Here is an 18449-nt window from a genome sequence, read left to right as displayed (position 1 = left end):
CTCGGTGCTTCTGTAATACTTGGCTAGTCTTGTCAAGCCATTTCTTATACCATGGACTTCAGTCATAACCAAACTATTCATGGTTCTCAGAACAAGCAAGGTTGCCTCCTGCCTCTTGTCTTCCATACATGCCACTTGCTGCCCTGAATGTGTCTTTGCCCTCAACAATTTGGTGAATACCTGTTGGTTTCTGAGGACAGCTCAGATGTTACCTACCCTGTGAAGCCTGTCCTGATCCCCTGGTAGACCTGACCATTTCCTTCCTTTGTGCCCTGATTCGTCTGTCTTCAGACATCTATCCCAGTAGCATTGCTACATAATGAACATATACATGTATTTAGCTGAGTAGGCTGGGAGCTCCTAAAGGGCAGGGATGGGTGCAAAGTAAGCCTTATGCATAGGGTTGAGGAATGAAAGGATGATGATGATGATGATGACAGCCAACATTAAGCATTTACTGTATACTAGACTCCAGGATAAAGGCTTTATTTACATAGGAACCACTTATTTCTACTTTACAGATAAGGAAACCCAGATTAAGTAATTTGCCTAATATCACATGGTTAGTCAGGACTTACGCCCAGGTCTGCAGAACTATCAATTAATTACTACAGCAGAGTCAGACCAAACCCAGTCCTTCTCTGATGGTAACCTGTAGTGTGTATATGTCTGACTATGTAATACTGATGTGGCTGACCAAAGACTTACTCCTGTACCAATTGAATTAGGCGCTGAAACCAACCCCATTCAATAGACTTCAATGTATGTTGAGGAGGTGGGCACACGGAAGCACATAAGAAATAGGGGTGCATGAAAGGGAGCCAACTTGTATATATAGAGTCTACAGAGGCTTAGGAGAAGGAGAACAAATATTGGACAGATGTTATTTATCCCGATTTTCTTTGTCTCTGCAGAGAAACACAGTTTTCTGATTGACTCCTTGGCCCCTTGACCCCAGTCAACTATCTAATGAATCCAGAAGGCCAGTTAGAAGGTGGTTGACAATAGGGTGAAAATTTGGGTTTGTTGTCCTCATAAGCCAGTTTATTTCTTTTTATTTCTTATTTCTTCCTTCTTTCTTTTTTTTTTTTTTTGAGACAGAGTCTTGCTTTGTCACCCAGGCTGGAGTGCATAGCGTGATCTCAGCTCACTGCAACCTCTGCCTCCCAGGTTCAAGCAATTCTCCTGCCTCAGCCTCCCGAGTAGCTGGCACTACAGGCACGTGCCACCACACCCAGCTAATTTTTTGTATTTTTAGTAGAGTCTGGATTTCACCATGTTATCCAGGATGGTCTTAATCTCCTGACCTCATGATATGCCCACCTCTGCCTCCCAAAGTGCTGGGATTACAGGCGTGAGCCACTGAAGCCAGTGTATTTCAGCTCATTTTTTATGTGCAACTACTTTGCTCCAGGTCTTATGCTAACTTACAAGGATAGTGTTACAGTGGCATGGCACTTGACCCCACAGTCCTCCAAGTACCAGTTTATGATCTAGTCCACCACTGTGTGCCAAGCACTATGCTAGGCATATCCATATGCCAGATACCTGGCAGACTTGGATAAGTACCCCGAGTACCCTGAGAGCAGTTTAGATAAAGCAGTCAAAGTTAGGGGAGGTAGAGATTCCATCTGTCTGGGGAATTGAGAAGGTTTTACAAGGAGGCAACTTTTGAGCTGTCTTTTGGGGGCTTGGATTAGGATACATGGAAGAGGGGCATTCCCATTTAAGCAAAAAGTACAAGCAAAGATCTATAGGTGGATGAGGCAAAGAGCGGGGAGGAGTCTGTTTGCCCAGCACTACAGGATAAACAAAGATTTGTAGTGGCAAGTAAGGCTAGAAAACCGGTTGGGTACTGACTCTAGTAGACCTTTAATGTTAAAGGTGCAGGAGGGTTTTTTCCTGTGGGCAATGGGGCACTCTAGAAAGTAGTTCCCACATCATATATATGAGCATCATTGTCACACAGAGTGCTTATCTTCCCCATCTTTCATCTTTGCATGGCAGTTCTTGGACCTTTCCTTCAACAGCCTGACTGCGGAGGCCATCTGTGATTTGGGGATTCTGCCACACCTCCGTGTCCTGCTCCTCACAGGCAATGGCCTCACCTCCCTGCCGCCCAATTTGGCCGTCGCAGAGCAGTAAGTTCTATCTCCCGGAGTCCATTCTGTGTTTTTGTGTATAAGTATCCAAGGAAATAACCCATAGCAGCTTGGAAGTGCCATAAAGACAGGCTGTAAGTGCTCAAAGCAGGGATAATGCCACCTACTGAAGCTCCCAGAAAGGCCACAGACACGTGCCCCCAATTTCCTGTGTGCTGTTAGGAGAGATCAAGATGTTTGGCAAGCCACTTTCCCTGCCTCTGACTGGTCATCTGTAAATTGTCTTGCCAGAGAATTCTCCTTCACGAGCCTTCTGTGTCAGCTCAATAAGTCTGTTCCCTGGTCTCTAGATAAGCTTTGTACATTCCCACTCTGCACCTTTGCTGAGACCATTCCTTCTGGCTGGTCCTTCCTCTCTTGATAGTAATAAAAACACGTATGTCGTACTTACAATGAGCCAGACACTGTACTCAGCATTATATATGTTAACTCATTAAATCCTCATAACAGCTATGTGAGGTAGGTCTCCTATTATTATCCACATTTTTTAGATGAGGAAATAAGTACAGACATTTAAGTAACTTGCCCAAAGTTGCGAAGCTAGTCGGTAACAGACCCAGGATTTGAACCAAGTCTGTCGGACTCCAGAGACCATACTCATGACCATTATATTATATTCTTATGTAGATTCTGTACATTTTCTAAGGCCCAGCTCAGACCTTCCTCCTTTCCCTACCAGGAGCCTTCTCTGACTGCTTTAGCCCATGCCTCTTAATCCCTTCTCTAGGGATCAGTTTAATTTAGTGTTTCCAGTTAATTTAATACTTAGCATATTCTATTGTGAGTTATGCCTAAATATATATGTGTATATATGTAGTAAGTTACTTAGATTTTATATAGTGATGATTGTGGTTGGTTAGTTACTCAAGGGGGTTGAGATAATAGTAGTGATCATTTATTAGGGGTTTCATTAGTTAGGGTTGTTTTGTTTGCAGGTAATAGAAGTCCAATTCAAAGTAGCTGAAACAAAAAGGGGAATTTATTGGTTCATGTATGTGAAAAATCAGGTGAATCTGCTGGATGCTTTGGCTGTATATAGGTGCACAGGATGTAGTCAGGTCTCTGTGTGCATCTCTATTTCTTGAGCATGTGTACACCTTCTGTTAGTCTGTTACTTGTTCTGTCATACACATGAAGACATCTTTGTTTTCCTTAGTGTTGCCTTCATTCTTTTTTTTTCTTTCAGTTTTATAACTTTATTTGATATAGTTGACAATCAGTGATTAGTTCTTGTCCACATCGACTGTCTGTAGTTTTTGAAAGTGGTAACAGGTACATAGGTAACCAAAGTATAGAGCTCATTTGGTGAATCTTCATCCTCATTATGTTTTCTGGACAACCGCACATGGGTTCGGCATGGGACATTCCTTATTCCTTTGGCCCAGACAGCCTTGTTGAGCCTGGTATCAATGCGCACATCTAGAGTTCCCATCTCCTTCATGGCAAATTTCTGAATCTCTTTGAGTGCTCAAGGGGCACATTTCTTGAAGCCCACTCCATGGATGCACTTGTGAATGTTGATGGTGTATTCTCGGGTCACCACCTCATGGATGGCAGAATGGCCCTTTTTCTTCTTGCCACCCTTCTTCACGGGAGCCATTCTGCCGGGTCCTGGCTTCATTCTTAGATAAGCTTTCTCTATGAGCCTGTCAGGCTGTAGACAGAAATACAAAACCCACTTAAGGTATTAAAAATAGAAGGGATTCATTGGTTTATCGATTGGTTTATTGATTTATTAATTCTTGGCAGGGAGAGATAATTGGTATTTTGTTATGGAAAGTTTTTTAACACATATAAAATTAGAGCCAATCATAAAATTGACTCCAGGTACCTATCACCCACAATTATCACCTGACAATTACCAATTATGGCCAATCTTGTTTCATCTATGCCCCCATCACACCCCCTCCTGGAATATTCTTAAGAAAAATCTCAGATATATACAGCCATAAATGTTTCATATTATTTCATCTATAAATATTCCAGTATGTAGCTCTAAAAGGTAAGCACTCTTAAAAATCATACCCAGAGAACCATTATTCCACCTAAAATATCACCAGTGATAAAGAGAGGGAATTGGTTACATGGCTGTTAGAAGGGATGGAAGAGCTAAGTGGAGAAGAGGGGTATGGGAAGAACAAAAAGGAAGAAGCGTTGATAACCAGAGATCAGAAGCTGCATCACTGCTCAACTGAAGTCAACAAGTCTATATCCACTGCTGGGCTTTCAGGGAGGGTGTCACTGTAATTGTAGACCTGCTGAAGATGTGATGCCTCAACCAAGGCTGGAATCTCTGCCAATGCAGTTACCGTGGTTAGTACTGCCATTGCTGCTGCACTATCACTGCTGCTGCAGACAGAAATGCTATCAGAAGCCAAACAAGACAGTTGCTTCTCCCCAGCTCTGGCCTTCCAGTCTCTCATGAATTCCTTCTATTGGCGGTATCCAGCTAGTTGGAAAGGCAGTCTGGGAAGTGTAGTTAAGGAGGTGGCTCCAGCCCCCTGCAATACACAGAAGAACACAGAAGGAAGGGGTGAAGGCTGAGAGCAAACAGGCAGATAACTGGCACCATTCAACCCTTGGAACCCCAATATCTACTCTCCTGCTTCCCTCCATATTTAATTTCCATACAACAATAGCAACTGCACCATGCTTTTACCTAACATGAAGGAACTCTTCCTCTTACACTGAAGACACTTTCACCATCTCAAGAAGGATGAGACACAGTTCCATCAGTTACTGTAGCCATCGCTGGATGATATTATTTTCTCTTCTAAAGAAATTTATGGATATTTTATATCCTAAAAACTAAGTTGTAAAGTCAGTCACCACTAGCAGTTTAAGTGTGCATGCGAGTGCACACACACACACTAAGGAAGGAAGAAAATGCACATGAAAATATGCATAGTTGCTACAGTGATCATTTCTTAACTGGTCAGGAGGCCATAGTGAATATTCGTAAATCCTTTTTTCCATCACCTATTTAATGTTCCTTTGTCCTCGTCCAGCACTTTGGCTGGTTGGGGTTCTTTAACTGATGTGGTCTTCTGAACCTTTACTTCTGAAGGGTCTGAGTCTTTAAAGGTCCTGCTTTTACTGGGTTGCTGTAGTTTTCATTAAAAGACTAAAAGACATGGAACTTCTTAGAGGAGCACTAGATAATACTGTAGTCCCAAAGATACTTTTTTTTTTTTTTTTTTACCTCAAGGTATAACGGCAATTATATTTATTTTTATAAACAGTATCAGTCACCTAGTCAGTAGAATGAACCCCTCTTTGTCTGACTATAGGTTCAGTGAAATGAGAAATGCAAGTGGCCAGTAGCAATCTTGACTTCCAGTTCAGTGGAACCATGATTGTGTCTCCTGGTAAAAGTACCTCCTTAGGAACTAAGACTTGTAAATCAGAAATGCCAAAAATTATAGAATGAGAAGCAAAAAATCTGCAAGTGGACTATTAGATATATTGTAAGAGGAGCTACTTTCATTTCCATTAATTCCTAGGCCCTTAGGTTATGGTTATGAGAAAAACAGTATCAGTTTTGGTTTCTGTGATACCCTATGCTGTTAAGTTAGGGTCCCAACTTTAACTATATCTATTTGGTATAGTAGATAAATCTTCAAAGACTATTTCACTAGAGGATTCTGAGAAGATGATAGAGTAGGAAGCACCAAGAGTGTGTCTCCTCATCTAGACAACAGTTTCATTGGCAGAATCAGTCTGATGTAACAATTTTGAAACTGTGGACACAAATAATCTTCACACTCTATTAAAAGTTTACGTCGGCCAGGCGCGGTGGCTCACGCCTGTAATCCCAGCACTTTGGGAGGCTGAGGCGGGTGGATCACGAGGTCAGCAGATCGAGACCATCCTGGCGAATGCAGTGAAACCCCATCTCTACTAAAAATACAAAAAAACTAGCCAGCCGTGGTGGTGGGCGCCTGTAGTCCCAGCTTCTAGGGAGGCTGAGGCAGGAGAATGGCGTGAACCCGGGAGGCGGTGGAGCTTGCAGTGAGCGGAGATCGCGCCACTGCACTCCAACCTGGGCGACAGAGCGAGACTCCGTCTCAAAAAATAAATAAATAAATAAATAAATAAATAAATAAATAAATAAATAAAAGTTTACGTCTTCCAGGGGAAGATTTAGATGACAAACTGCAGCTAATTTCAGTCAATTACAGCTCTTAACCCGGTAGCAGCTACCCATCCCCTAACTCCCAATCTCATGGTTCAAGTTTTAAACCTGAAAATTAGAATAATAAATATATTCGTTGGGTAACTCACATGCAGCCTGCAGAAGCCAGGGTGAGCAAAAAGATCCCTGTCCTCCAAATTTTAGAGATTTGTGCTGTGATCACTGATTGCTACTTCTAATCATTGAGGCACAGACAGAGAGGCATACAACCATTGTTGCACACACACCCATCCACAACTGTCGTAAGCCCTTTCTGCTCCAGCTGAAGAGACTTCCAGGGAATTTAAAGGATTTCTTTTCTTAATCCCCATTCCTTTCCCCTTCTTTTGGGAGCCAGACATTAAAGTCTGGGACATTTAAAAGCAGCTGCATATGCAGAAGAAATGAGAATGTCACCACATATACCCAGAGAAATGCACAGGCTTAGAAAAGACCTGAGAAGACCTTACATTTACACCTCAGCCTAATCCTTGACACAGAGACAGCCTACAGTAATCAAATACAAAACAAACAAACAAACAAAAAAACAAGCAAACCCTGGTAAAGGGGAGAATCTGATTTCTAGAGTTACCATATTAATAGATTCAAATATTCAGCTTTCAACAAAAAAATCACAAGGCATACAAAGAAACAGAAAAATATGGCCCAGCCAAAGGAAAAAATTAAGCAACAGAAACTATCCCTGAGAAAGGGAGGACTTACTAAAGACTTTAAAACAGCTGTCTTAAAGGTTTTCAAAGAACTAATGGAAGATATGAATAAAGTCAAGAAAATGATATATTAACAAAATGGAAATATCAACAAATAGATAGAAAATGAAAAAAGAAACCAAAAAGAAATTTTAAACCTGAAAATTAGAATAAGAAATGAAAAATTCACTGGAGAGATTCAAAGGCAGATTCGAGCAGTCAGAAGAGAGAATCAGCAAACTTGAAGATAGAACAATTAAATTTATCAAGTCAGAGAAACAAAAGAAAAAAAAAAGATTGACCTGAACAAAGCCTAAGGGACCTGTGGGATTGGGATACCTTCAAGCAAACCAACCTATGTATTATGAAAGTCCCAGAAGGAGAAGAGAGAAAGCACGAAGAGATTATTTGAAGAAAAAACAGCCTAAAACTTCCGAAGTTTGATGAACGACATGAATATAAACATACATGAGGCTCAGTGAACTCCAAGATAGGATGAACTCAAAGAGACCTCCACTGAGTCATATTATAATCAGACTGTTAAAAGACAGAGAGGATCTTGAAAGCAGTGAGAGAGAAGCAATTCATCACATACAAGGAATCTTCAATAAGATTATCAGCAGACTTCTTGTCAGAAACTTTTAAGGCCAGAAGGCAGTGGGCTGATATATTAAATATTTAAAGTGCTAAAAGAAAAAAAAAAAAACTCAATCAGGAATCCTACATCCAGCAGAAGTGTTCTTCCAACGTATGGAAGAAATTAAGAGGCTGGTTCAACATTTGCAAATCAATAAACATAATCCAGCATATAAACAGAACCAAAGACAAGAACCACATGATTATCTCAATAGATGCAGAAAAGGCTTTTGACAAAATTCAACAGCCCTTCATGCTAAAAACGCTCAATAAATTCGGTATTGATGGAACGTACCTCAAAATAATAAGAGCTATTTATGACAAACCCACAGCCAATATCATACTGAATGGGCAAAAACTGGAAAAATTCCCTTTGAAAACTGGCACAAGACAGGGATGCCCTCTCTCACCACTCCTATTCAACATACTGTTGGAAGTTCTGGCTAAGGCAATTAGGCAAGAGAAAGAAATCAAGGGTATTCAGTTAGGAAAAGAAGAAGTCAAATTGTCCCTCTTTGCAGATGACATGATTGTATATTTAGAAAACCCCATTGTCTCAGCCCAAAATCTCCTTAAGCTGATAAGCAACTTCAGCAAAGTCTCAGGATACAAAATTAATGTGCAAAAATCACAAGCATTCTTATACACCAGTAACAGACAAACAGAGAGCCAAATCAGGAATGAACTTCCATTCACAATTGCTTCAAAGAGAATAAAATACCTAGGAATCCAACTTACAAGGGATGTAAAGAACCTCTTCAAGGAGAACTACAAACCACTGCTCAGTGAAATAAAAGAGGACACAAACAAATGGAAGAACATACCATGCTCATGGATAGGAAGAATCAATATCGTGAAAATGGCCATACTGCCCAAGGTTATTTATAGATTCAATGCCATCCCCATCAAGCTACCAATGAGTTTCTTCACAGAATTGGAAAAAACTGCTTTAAAGTTCATATGGAATCAAAAAAGAGCCCGTGTTGCCAAGACAATCCTAAGTCAAAAGAACAAAGCTGGAGGCATCACGCTACCTGACTTCAAACTATACTACAAAGCTACAGTAACCAAAACAGCATGGTACTGGTACCAAAACAGAGATATAGACCAATGGAACAGAACAGAGTCCTCAGAAATAACACCACACATCTACAGCCATCTGATCTTTGACAAACCTGAGAGAAACAAGAAATGGGGAAAGGATTCCCTATTTAATAAATGGTGCTGGGAAAATTGGCTAGCCATAAGTAGAAAGCTGAAACTGGATCCTTTCCTTACTCCTTATACGAAAATTAATTCAAGATGGATTAGAGACTTAAATGTTAGACCTAATACCATAAAAACCCTAGAGGAAAACCTAGGTAATACCATTCAGGACATAGGCATGGGCAAAGACTTCATGTCTAAAACACCAAAAGCAACGGCAGCAAAAGCCAAAATTGACAAATGGGATCTCATTAAACTAAAGAGCTTCTGCACAGCAAAAGAAACTACCATCAGAGTGAACAGGCAACCTACAGAATGGGAGAAAAATTTTGCAATCTACTCATCTGACAAAGGGCTAATATCCAGAACCTACAAAGAACTCAAACAAATTTACAAGAAAAAAACAAACAACCCCATCAAAAAGTGGGCAAAGGATATGAACAGACAGTTCTCAAAAGAAGACATTCATACAGCCAACAGACACATGAAAAAATGCTCATCATCACTGGCCATCAGAGAAATGCAAATCAAAACCACAATGAGATACCATCTCACACCAGTTAGAATGGCGATCATTCAAAAGTCAGGAAACAACAGGTGCTGGAGAGGATGTGGAGAAATAGGAACACTTTTACACTGTTGGTGGGATTGTAAACTAGTTCAACCATTATGGAAAACAGTATGGCGATTCCTCAAGGATCTAGAACTAGATGTACCATATGACCCAGCCATCCCATTACTGGGTATATACCCAAAGGATTATAAATTATGCTGCTATAAAGACACATGCACACGTATGTTTATTGCAGCACTATTCACAATAGCAAAGACTTGGAATCAACCCAAATGTCCATCAGTGACAGATTGGATTAAGAAAATGTGGCACATATACACCATGGAATACTATGCAGCCATAAAAAAGGATGAGTTTGTGTCCTTTGTAGGGACATGGATGCAGCTGGAAACCATCATTCTTAGCAAACTATCACAAGAACAGAAAACCAAACACCACATGTTCTCACTCATAGGTGGGAACTGAACAATGAGATCACTTGGACTCAGGAAGGGGAACATCACACACCGGGGCCTATCATGGGGAGGGGGGAGGGGGGAGGGATTGCATTGGGAGTTATACCTGATGTAAATGACGAGTTGATGGGTGCAGCACACCAACATGGCACAAGTATACCTATGTAACAAACCTGCACGTTATGCACATGTACCCTACAACTTAAAGTATAATAATAATAAATAAATTTAAAAAAAAAGAAATTAAGACATTCCCAGATAAATAAAAGGTAAAAAAAATTAATTACCACCAGTCCCGCCCTGCATAAATACTAGAGGGATTTTTGCAGGTTGAAATGAAAGGATGCTAGACAGTAACTCAAAGCTGTAAGAAGAAATAAAGCTCTCGTTAAAGGTAAATACATGGGCAATTACAAAAGCTAGTATTATTGTAACAACAGTTTCTAATTCCACTTGTCGAACATTGTGGGCAGGGAAGGCAAATCTATATCCAAAAATACATTTATAATCTAGTAAACAAAACTTGCTGCTGCTTTTTAAAGTCAGCTTGGTACTAGATGGCTGTATAATCCCGCTAGAAATGGTGCCATATTAGAGGCTCAGCAGTGGCTTCTGCCATTGGCAGGTTGAGTACTCAGCAAGTGTTATAACCAGATTTGCTTTGGTGAAAGGAAGTGTGTAGCCTTCATCCCCGCCACCAAGGGAAAGAGGGTAACGGACATTCATGGAATGGGTTACCTTATCTTCCTGACCATTGAGAGTCTCCCCCACAGGGGATAGTCTTGGGGAAACAGTCATATGAGACACAAATAATCTTCATACTCTGTCCATTCTGAGAGGTTAAGTCACATAATTTTTCTCTATACTTTCAGCCACTTTCCCATATTTTTTCCAAGCTTTGACTATTCAGCTAAACCATCAGCCACTGCCCATGAATCAGTATAGATCTGTACTTCTGGCTATCTCTCTGACCAAGCAAATGGCTGATCAGATACATTGTTCTAAGTTCTGCCTACTTAGAAGATTTCTCTTCCCCTGTCTTTTTGGTCACTCCTATATGGGCCTATAATATTGTAATAGTTGACTTTGAGAAGGTATCAGCATATCATGCTAAGTCATTTGTAAACCCAACTGGAGGTTTTTCTTCCTATATTAGATGGCCGCATGACCTTAGTTAAGGGTTGATGGAGAGGTAGCAATACAGCAGGAGAATGCACCATAGGAATCTGAGCCATATATTCCTGCAACTTTTCCAGACTTGCTGGAGCCTGATTTCAAATATTGCTTTCACTTGATAGGGGAGTTCTGTTGCATGTTCAGTTCATGATGAGTGGCTCAGGTTGCATGATCACACAGTATCCTGTGGTCAGGTATTTGGCCTCTACCAACATGTACTAGTAAGCAAGAAATTGTTTTTCAAAAACAAAATAGTTATCTGCAGAATAGGGCATAACTTTGCTCAAAAATGGATCTGCTATGGGTACCTAGAAAAGGCTGTATTCGTAGAATGATGACGTACTTTATCATCCAAACCAGGACATATATGAGAGTGAAAAGGGACAGTATTAATAATTATTTGGAGATAACAGGTGAAAACTCAGGCTATCATTGAAATCCAGGATGTATGGTACCGTATCTGTACAGCACACCTATTTGCCATAGTCCTTTAGAAGCCATTTGGACCTGCTGAGTCATATGCCCAATGGAAGAGCAACTTGCATTACAGTTGGGAACTATTGTAGAACCCTGCCTTGCTCTGGGCCTCACTCAAAACTAGCAGCCTTGTGGGATACTTAGTAAATGAGTTAGAACAGCACAAATGTTTTATATGTCACTTCTAAAATCTAAAAAGGGGATGGGCACGGTGGCTCATGCCTGTAATCCCAGCACTTTGGGAAGCCAAGGCAGGTGGATCACTTGAAGTCAGGAGTTTGAGACCAGCTTGGCCAATATGGCAAAACCCCGTGTCTACTAAAAATACAAAAATTAGTCAGATGTTGTGGCGGGTGCCTGTAATCCCAGCTACTCGGGAGACTGAAGCAGGAGAATTGCTTGAACCTGGGAGGCAGTGGTTGCAGTGAACCAAGATCACACCACTGCACTCCAACCCTGGGTGGCAGAGTGAGACTCCATCTCAAAAAATAAATAAATAAATAAATATAAAATCCAAATAAAATCCAAAAAGGCCAATGAAACTTTGTGATTTTTTTCTTACAAGTAGTGTCAGATAAATAAGAAGCAAGGTATAGGATTATGTCTTTCACATTAGAAATATATCACAACATGCTTCAGATACCTGGACAACAACAAAAAATTAATCCATATCATAGTACTCTGAATTTTGATGGGGGAGGGGGCTTACCTCCATCCTGTAACACAAAGGTATCTTACTAACGCATCTAGGGTGTTTGCAACTTTTCCTGCTTGCCAGGTCCAATCAGCATGATATTCTGTAGGATATCAAAATAACCAAGAAGATCCCAGAGTTGATATAGCCCCAAGAGAAAAGGACAGAGGTGTACTGTTGTCCCTGTCAGGTGAAAGCAGACTGCTTCTGGTAGTTTTTGTTAATTGATAAAGAGAAAGAAATATCTGACAGGTCCTTAGCTGTATCCACAGTGCCAGGGGCTGGGTTGATTTGTTCCAGCAAAAAGATTCCACATCTGGAATAGCAGCTGAAAGTTGGAGTCACCTCTTGATTAAGCTTACAGTAATCTACAATCATTCTTCAAAACCTGTTTTCTGTACAAGCTAAATAAACAAAGGATATCTTCTTCACAAGTTAAATAAACAAGAGATGTTAAACAGAGATGTCATAGGAATCACTATCCTTCCATCTTTTTGGTCTTTAGTGATGGCAGTAATCTCTGCAATTACCTCAGGGATTCAGTATTGTTTTTGGTTTACTATTGGGAAGAAAGTTTCCTGGGGTTTCAGTTGGACACTTCCTACTATAATGGACTATACTTTGTTGCTCAGTAAATAAATGTGGGTGTTCTGCCAGTTGTTTAGTATGTCTGTTTCAGTTACACATTCAGGAACCGAGGAGAAACCACAAGGTAGATTTATGACTCCACTGGTCCGTTGTGAAACAGACTTTGGCTAAATTTTCATTCTTCCATCTGACCTTTATGATCCCCCATTTTTGAGTGAGGCATGGTCTACCATGCCTTTCATATCCACAGATATTAGCACCAATTTGCAGACACTGTCTAGTAATCCTTACAAGGCTGAATTTAGCACTGTTCAGTAGAACTGACTACAATGTTGGAAATGTTCTGTATCTGTGTTGTTCATAGTTTAGCTACTAGGCATATTGAGCTCTTGAGCACTTGCAGTGTAGCTAGTGTGATATAGGAACTGAATGTTCAATTTTATTTGAGCTTAATTAGTTTTAAGTTAAATATAAATAGGAACTGAATGAGAGGCCATGGCTCTTTCTTTGGACAACTCAAATCACTTTTTTCCTACCAGATCAAGGGTTTTCTGGTGATCTACATCACTAATAATTTCAAATCATCTCATTTCAATTATAAACATTGAAATTATTTGAAGCTAGTCTTCAGTCTCTGCAAGGTCCATACTATTTCTAGTATATATATCCTTCGAGGGTTTGGTTTTCTAATGACCTAACTTAGAGCATGAGCAGTCAGGCTTCCATTCTGTGGCATGCCTTGGATTCCAGTTTTCGGCCGCTGGCCCAGTAGGGTTGTCAGAATCTCTGCTCAACTTCTCAGCCTCTCAGCCACTTCTGGAGTCAGCAGACAGCCCTAGGGGAAAAGTATTGCATGAACCCCTTTGGATTTCCTTCTTTTTTCAAATCTTAGCACCATAATTCTTTACAGCTTGTTAGTTCCCAGGTACCTTAAGGCAGATTGTTTTTAAATGTATATTTTGTCTGGGTTTTCTAGTTTTTTACTCAGGAAAGAGTTGGTCCCACATTATTTAGTTTGCAACACTATAAACCTTTCTATTTATTTTGGTACCTAGGGTCACTCAGTATGGAAGAAGCTTAAGCTAAATTCCTGACTGGGTGTTTTCTGAACCACTCTGATGATACAGATTTGGGCTATAGTTTTGCAAGAGGACCAGTCTGCCCTTCCCCTTCTCCTTCTCTGTTCACTCCAAGACAGTTTTCTCCTGGCTATGGGATAAGGAGAATGGGTGTAGTTTTGGTTAATTTCACCCTGAGGGTGTATCCCTTTAGGATCCCAAATTCATTTAAGGGTCTCTGATTAAACTCCCCACCTTCAGGGTGCCCGGGCTTTGATTCTCTAGCCCCATGATACTGTCAAACCATAGTTCAGTTTCAACAGGATAAGTAAATGCCCTCAAGGCTTCAGTGGCTTCCTATGTTAAGTTTCTCCCTCTGGGATTTTAGATTTGGCATACTGCTTCCTTACTCTCTTCACATCTCTTACACATATTAAAATGATGGATCCACCACCACAGGGAATGGCGGTGTGTGCCTGTAGTTGCCAGCTACTTGAGAGACCAAGGTGGGAAGATTGTTTTAGGCCAGGAGTTCAAGTCCAGCCTAGGCAACATAGCAAGACCCCATCTCTACAAAAGAAAATAAAATGATGGATCTTTTTTCTTTTTATATTTTATTCATCATTCTAGTTGTTTTCAGTGGAAAGCCTAGTTACATAAAATAAGGTAAGTCTCCCCCACCCTGCACTTCCATGTTCTTATATATGAGGGGGAGAATAAATGTATTCCTACCTGCATCAGAGTAGTGATTGAAATCAGCACGCTTTGGGGCTGGGTGCAGTGGCTCACACTTGTAATCCCAGCACTTTGGGAGGCCGAGGTGGGCGGATCACGAGGTCAGGAGATCGAGACCATCCTGGCTAACATGGTGAAACTCCGTCTCTACTAAAAACACAAAAAATTAGCCGGGCGTGGTGGCACGTGCCTGTAGTCTCGGCTACTCAGGAGGCTGAGGCAGGAGAATGGTGTGAACCCGGGAGGCGGAGCTTGCAGTGAGCCAAGATCGCGCCACTGCACTCCAGCCTGGGGACAGAGCGAGACTCCGTCTCAAAAAAAAAAAAAAAAGAAATCAGCGCACTTTGAAAGCTGTGGGTTGGTCAGGCATGGTCACTCACACTTGTAATCCCAGCACTTTGGGAAGCTAAGGCAGGAGGATTGCTTGAGCCCAGGAGTTCGAGGCCATCCTGGGCAACGTAATGAGACCTTGTCTCTACAAAAATAAAAATAAAGCTGTGGGGCTCCAGACAAATACCATTGTCATTATTTTCATCCCACTCATCTATCTAGATTCAGTATGCTCTGTGGGTTCCTTTTCTGCCAGCCTCTTAAACTTTGGTGCTCCCCAGTCATCCACCCTCAACCTACTATTTTTCTTAATCTTTATACTCTTTATTGGTGGCCTCCTCTCCTCGCAAGTCTTCTCAACTATAAGCCTGTTTAGCCTACTTATCAAACTCCTCACACACATCCCCATGCCAAAAAGCCCTCCTCACTCTCTATTCCTTTCTTTCCTTTCCTGGCCTCATTGACTGGCACTTCCTCCCATCTACTACGTAGTTGTCCAGGCTAGAAACCTGAGCATTAGCCCCATTTCAGCCTCCCTCATTCCACACATTCATTCAATCACCAGGTGCTGTGAATTGTACTTTCTAAATTCTTCTCAAACCTGCTCATTCCTATTATCCTCCTGTTTGGTCCCAGTCTGCAGTTTCTTGCCTCCCAACCCATCCTCCTATCTGTCAGCCAGAGTGATCTTTCTGAAATGCACATGTGATTCTATCACTGCCCTGCTTAAAGTCCTTTAGCAGGTTCCCACTGTCCTAAAGATAAACTCCATTAACATCGCTCAAGGCTTTTTATGGCCTGACTCTGTCTGCTTCTCTATCCTCCTTTCTCTTCACGTTTTCAATTCATCATATACCTCATCTATTCTGAACTATTTGTGTCTCCATCTCTTGCTATTTTCTTTGTCTGGATGAGTTAGGGGAATCATATTTGACTCATTCTATCTTTAGACTATTACTTGTTTTGAGCTGAAATCTGCTACTTTGGCTCTTTCATTAGGCCTACTCCCTTTCTGCTTCAGACCATACAAGTTGGTGTTCTCAGGCACCACCAGCACAGAGCAGAGGATGAATTGTTACCTCCTTTCTTTTAGTCACTATATTCCAAATAGCGCCACCTAAAAGAGCACTAGCTTTTTAGTAGCCACATCATAATCCCCTTTTACACATAATCTGTTAAATCATGTCTCCCTTATTCTGTGTGTTTGCACAGTTGATGTTCTATATCTTAACACAGAAGCTGATCTGACATTTGTCCTAATGTAAGTGCTTGCTAAGTTTCATCTTATTTGTTGCAGCCCTTGGTTCAGTCTTTTGAGCAATATTTTTAGCCTGATCCAAAGTCTTATAGTGTAAAGTAAAATAAATCCCCTTTTACCATATAGATAGAGGATCTAGGCCCAGAGATGCTCAACACCAGCCAGAAGTCACACAGCAAGCAAAGCAGCAGCAGCACCCGAGCCAGAGCTCAGGGATCCTGGCCCCACTTCCCATGCATCTTCTAATATGGTACACAAATTCCCATTGCTGAATCCAGCCACTGCACATACCCTTAGCTTCTGAAAAACCTTCATTAAATCTCTCAGATTTTAAGTAGTATTAATTCTGTTTGGCAAGAGAACTGATAATAAAAATAGCACCACTCTGAACAGCTGGAAACCCTGGCTTCTCCACTACGGACAGACTTTGCCACTTCAAAGAGCTTTTCTTCCAAAACTGCAACAGGAGGGGCTCGGTGGGAAAGCCTGCTGCTTTCCTCTGAAGGTAGGCATCTGTCTTCTCACCCATCTGATGGCTGCCCCTCTATTTTAAGATGTCTATTTTAGACACAAAAAATGAAACTTTCCCATGCTATAATTAGGGTGGAACTTTAAAAAGCAAAGTAGTGTAACTTGTCACAAGAGACAAGACAGAGCCAACTTCTGCATTATGGAGCTTAAGAGGAATTTTTTAAAGGCTTATTTCTTAGCTGTTTCATATTTCACTGGAGTAAAATAAAGATTGGCCAATCAATTATAAATCAACAGAGGTGCTGTGTACTGTTCTGTAATAGCTCTCAGATAGAGATTAAAAATTCAGTGTATGAAAGTTAGTCTTTCCAGAAAGAGGAAAGGGCACATCCGTGACCTTGAAATATTATGAACTATAAAGGCTTCCTGCCTTCTCTGTTAAGTGTCTCTGGTCTTTGGACTTCAAGCCTGTTCCCCACACTGTTGCCAGGTCTCTTTCTGAAAGTTTATCTGACCTGTCCCTTTTTCCAGTCAGAACTGTCATAATCTATAGAAGTCTGTCAGTGCTAGGATACGGAAAAAAAGTCAGGGGGGAATTGATTGTAAGAACATTGGGGAATCTCACAGCCGTGCTTTAGGGTCATACTGAATGTAGGCCCTGAGGACTGTGGAGCAGCCTGGAAGTTCTGTCTCTCAGCTTTCACATCTCCTCTTCTCCGTGACTTGCCACATTTTTCTTTACAGGTGGGCTGCTTGTGTCTTTCTAGATGCTATGATGGGAAACATGGCTGCCTATAGCTTCTAATACTGTTACAGATCCAGCCACGAAGAGATTATTATTATTATTATTTTTTTTTTTTTTGAGACGGAGTCTCGCTCTGTCACCCAGGCTGGAGTGCAGTGGCCGGATCTCAACTCACTGCAAGCTCCGCCTCCCGGGTTTACGCCATTCTCCTGCCTCAGCCTCCCGAGTAGCTGGGACTACAGGTGCCCGCCACCTCGCCCAGCTAGTTTTTTTTGTATTTTTTTTTTTTTTTAGTAGAGACGGGGTTTCACCGTGTTAGCCAGGATGGTCTCGATCTCCTGACCTCGTGATCCGCCCGTCTCGGCCTCCCAAAGTGCTGGGATTACAGGCTTGAGCCACTGCGCCCGGCCAGAGATTATTTTTTTTCCCTGTTCTCTTTCTTTCACATTGGTTAAGAGCATGACAATTCACTTTCCATTCCTCATGGTTTTGCTTTAACATTGCTTTTCCTGAATAGGTGCCTTCCCCACATACTTCTTTTATAGTGTTTGTCTCACTGCAGGCTGTGTGTCCACCTACTCCACAGACTGTAAGCACCTAGAGGGGAGGGATGTGTTCTTTTATTTGTATTCTTAGTACCTGGCCACATAAATATATGTTAAAGAAATTCATGAGTGTGAATGAATGAATTAATTAGTAATACATTCATTTAGAATATACCCTTTCTAAATTCACCTGTGAAATATCCCAGACTTCAGGTATACATTACTGTCCTAGCTTTTGAACTCACTGCCAACCTTCGTTAAGCTCTCTCTAGCTCAGACATCAGCTCCCCCTTCCACTTCCCCATCCTTTAATCCGCATGGGGCTGGTAGATGTGAATGTGAGAGGTGTGATTGGCAGTGGAAAGGGCATGGGATTTGGAGTCAGGCAGACCCAGGTTCTAGTTTGAGTTGTCCCACTTTCTAGCGATGAGACCAGGCAAGTTGCTCTGAGCTTC

The 18449-nt window shown here is 41.3% G+C and overlaps 1 protein-coding gene and 1 pseudogene across 4 annotated transcripts in view; one reads left to right on the top strand and one right to left on the bottom strand.

Moving 5' to 3' along the window:
• Positions 1-18449, top strand: part of XRRA1 (X-ray radiation resistance associated 1) — a 118539-nt gene that overhangs the window by 27517 nt on the left and 72573 nt on the right. For all 4 annotated transcript variants that reach the window (XM_025357370.1, XM_025357366.1, XM_025357369.1 and 1 more), the window contains one exon: positions 2008-2141. In XM_025357370.1, the coding sequence (XP_025213155.1) occupies positions 2008-2141 (134 nt within the window). The remainder of the gene's footprint in view (positions 1-2007; positions 2142-18449) is intronic.
• On the bottom strand, positions 3386-3768 carry LOC112606651 (annotated as a pseudogene).

This window comes from Theropithecus gelada, chromosome 14 (assembly GCF_003255815.1).
Source record: "Theropithecus gelada isolate Dixy chromosome 14, Tgel_1.0, whole genome shotgun sequence".
Taxonomy (NCBI): domain Eukaryota; kingdom Metazoa; phylum Chordata; class Mammalia; order Primates; family Cercopithecidae; genus Theropithecus; species Theropithecus gelada.
Note: the sequence above shows the minus strand (reverse complement) of the source record. Positions and strands in the feature narration are given on the sequence as shown.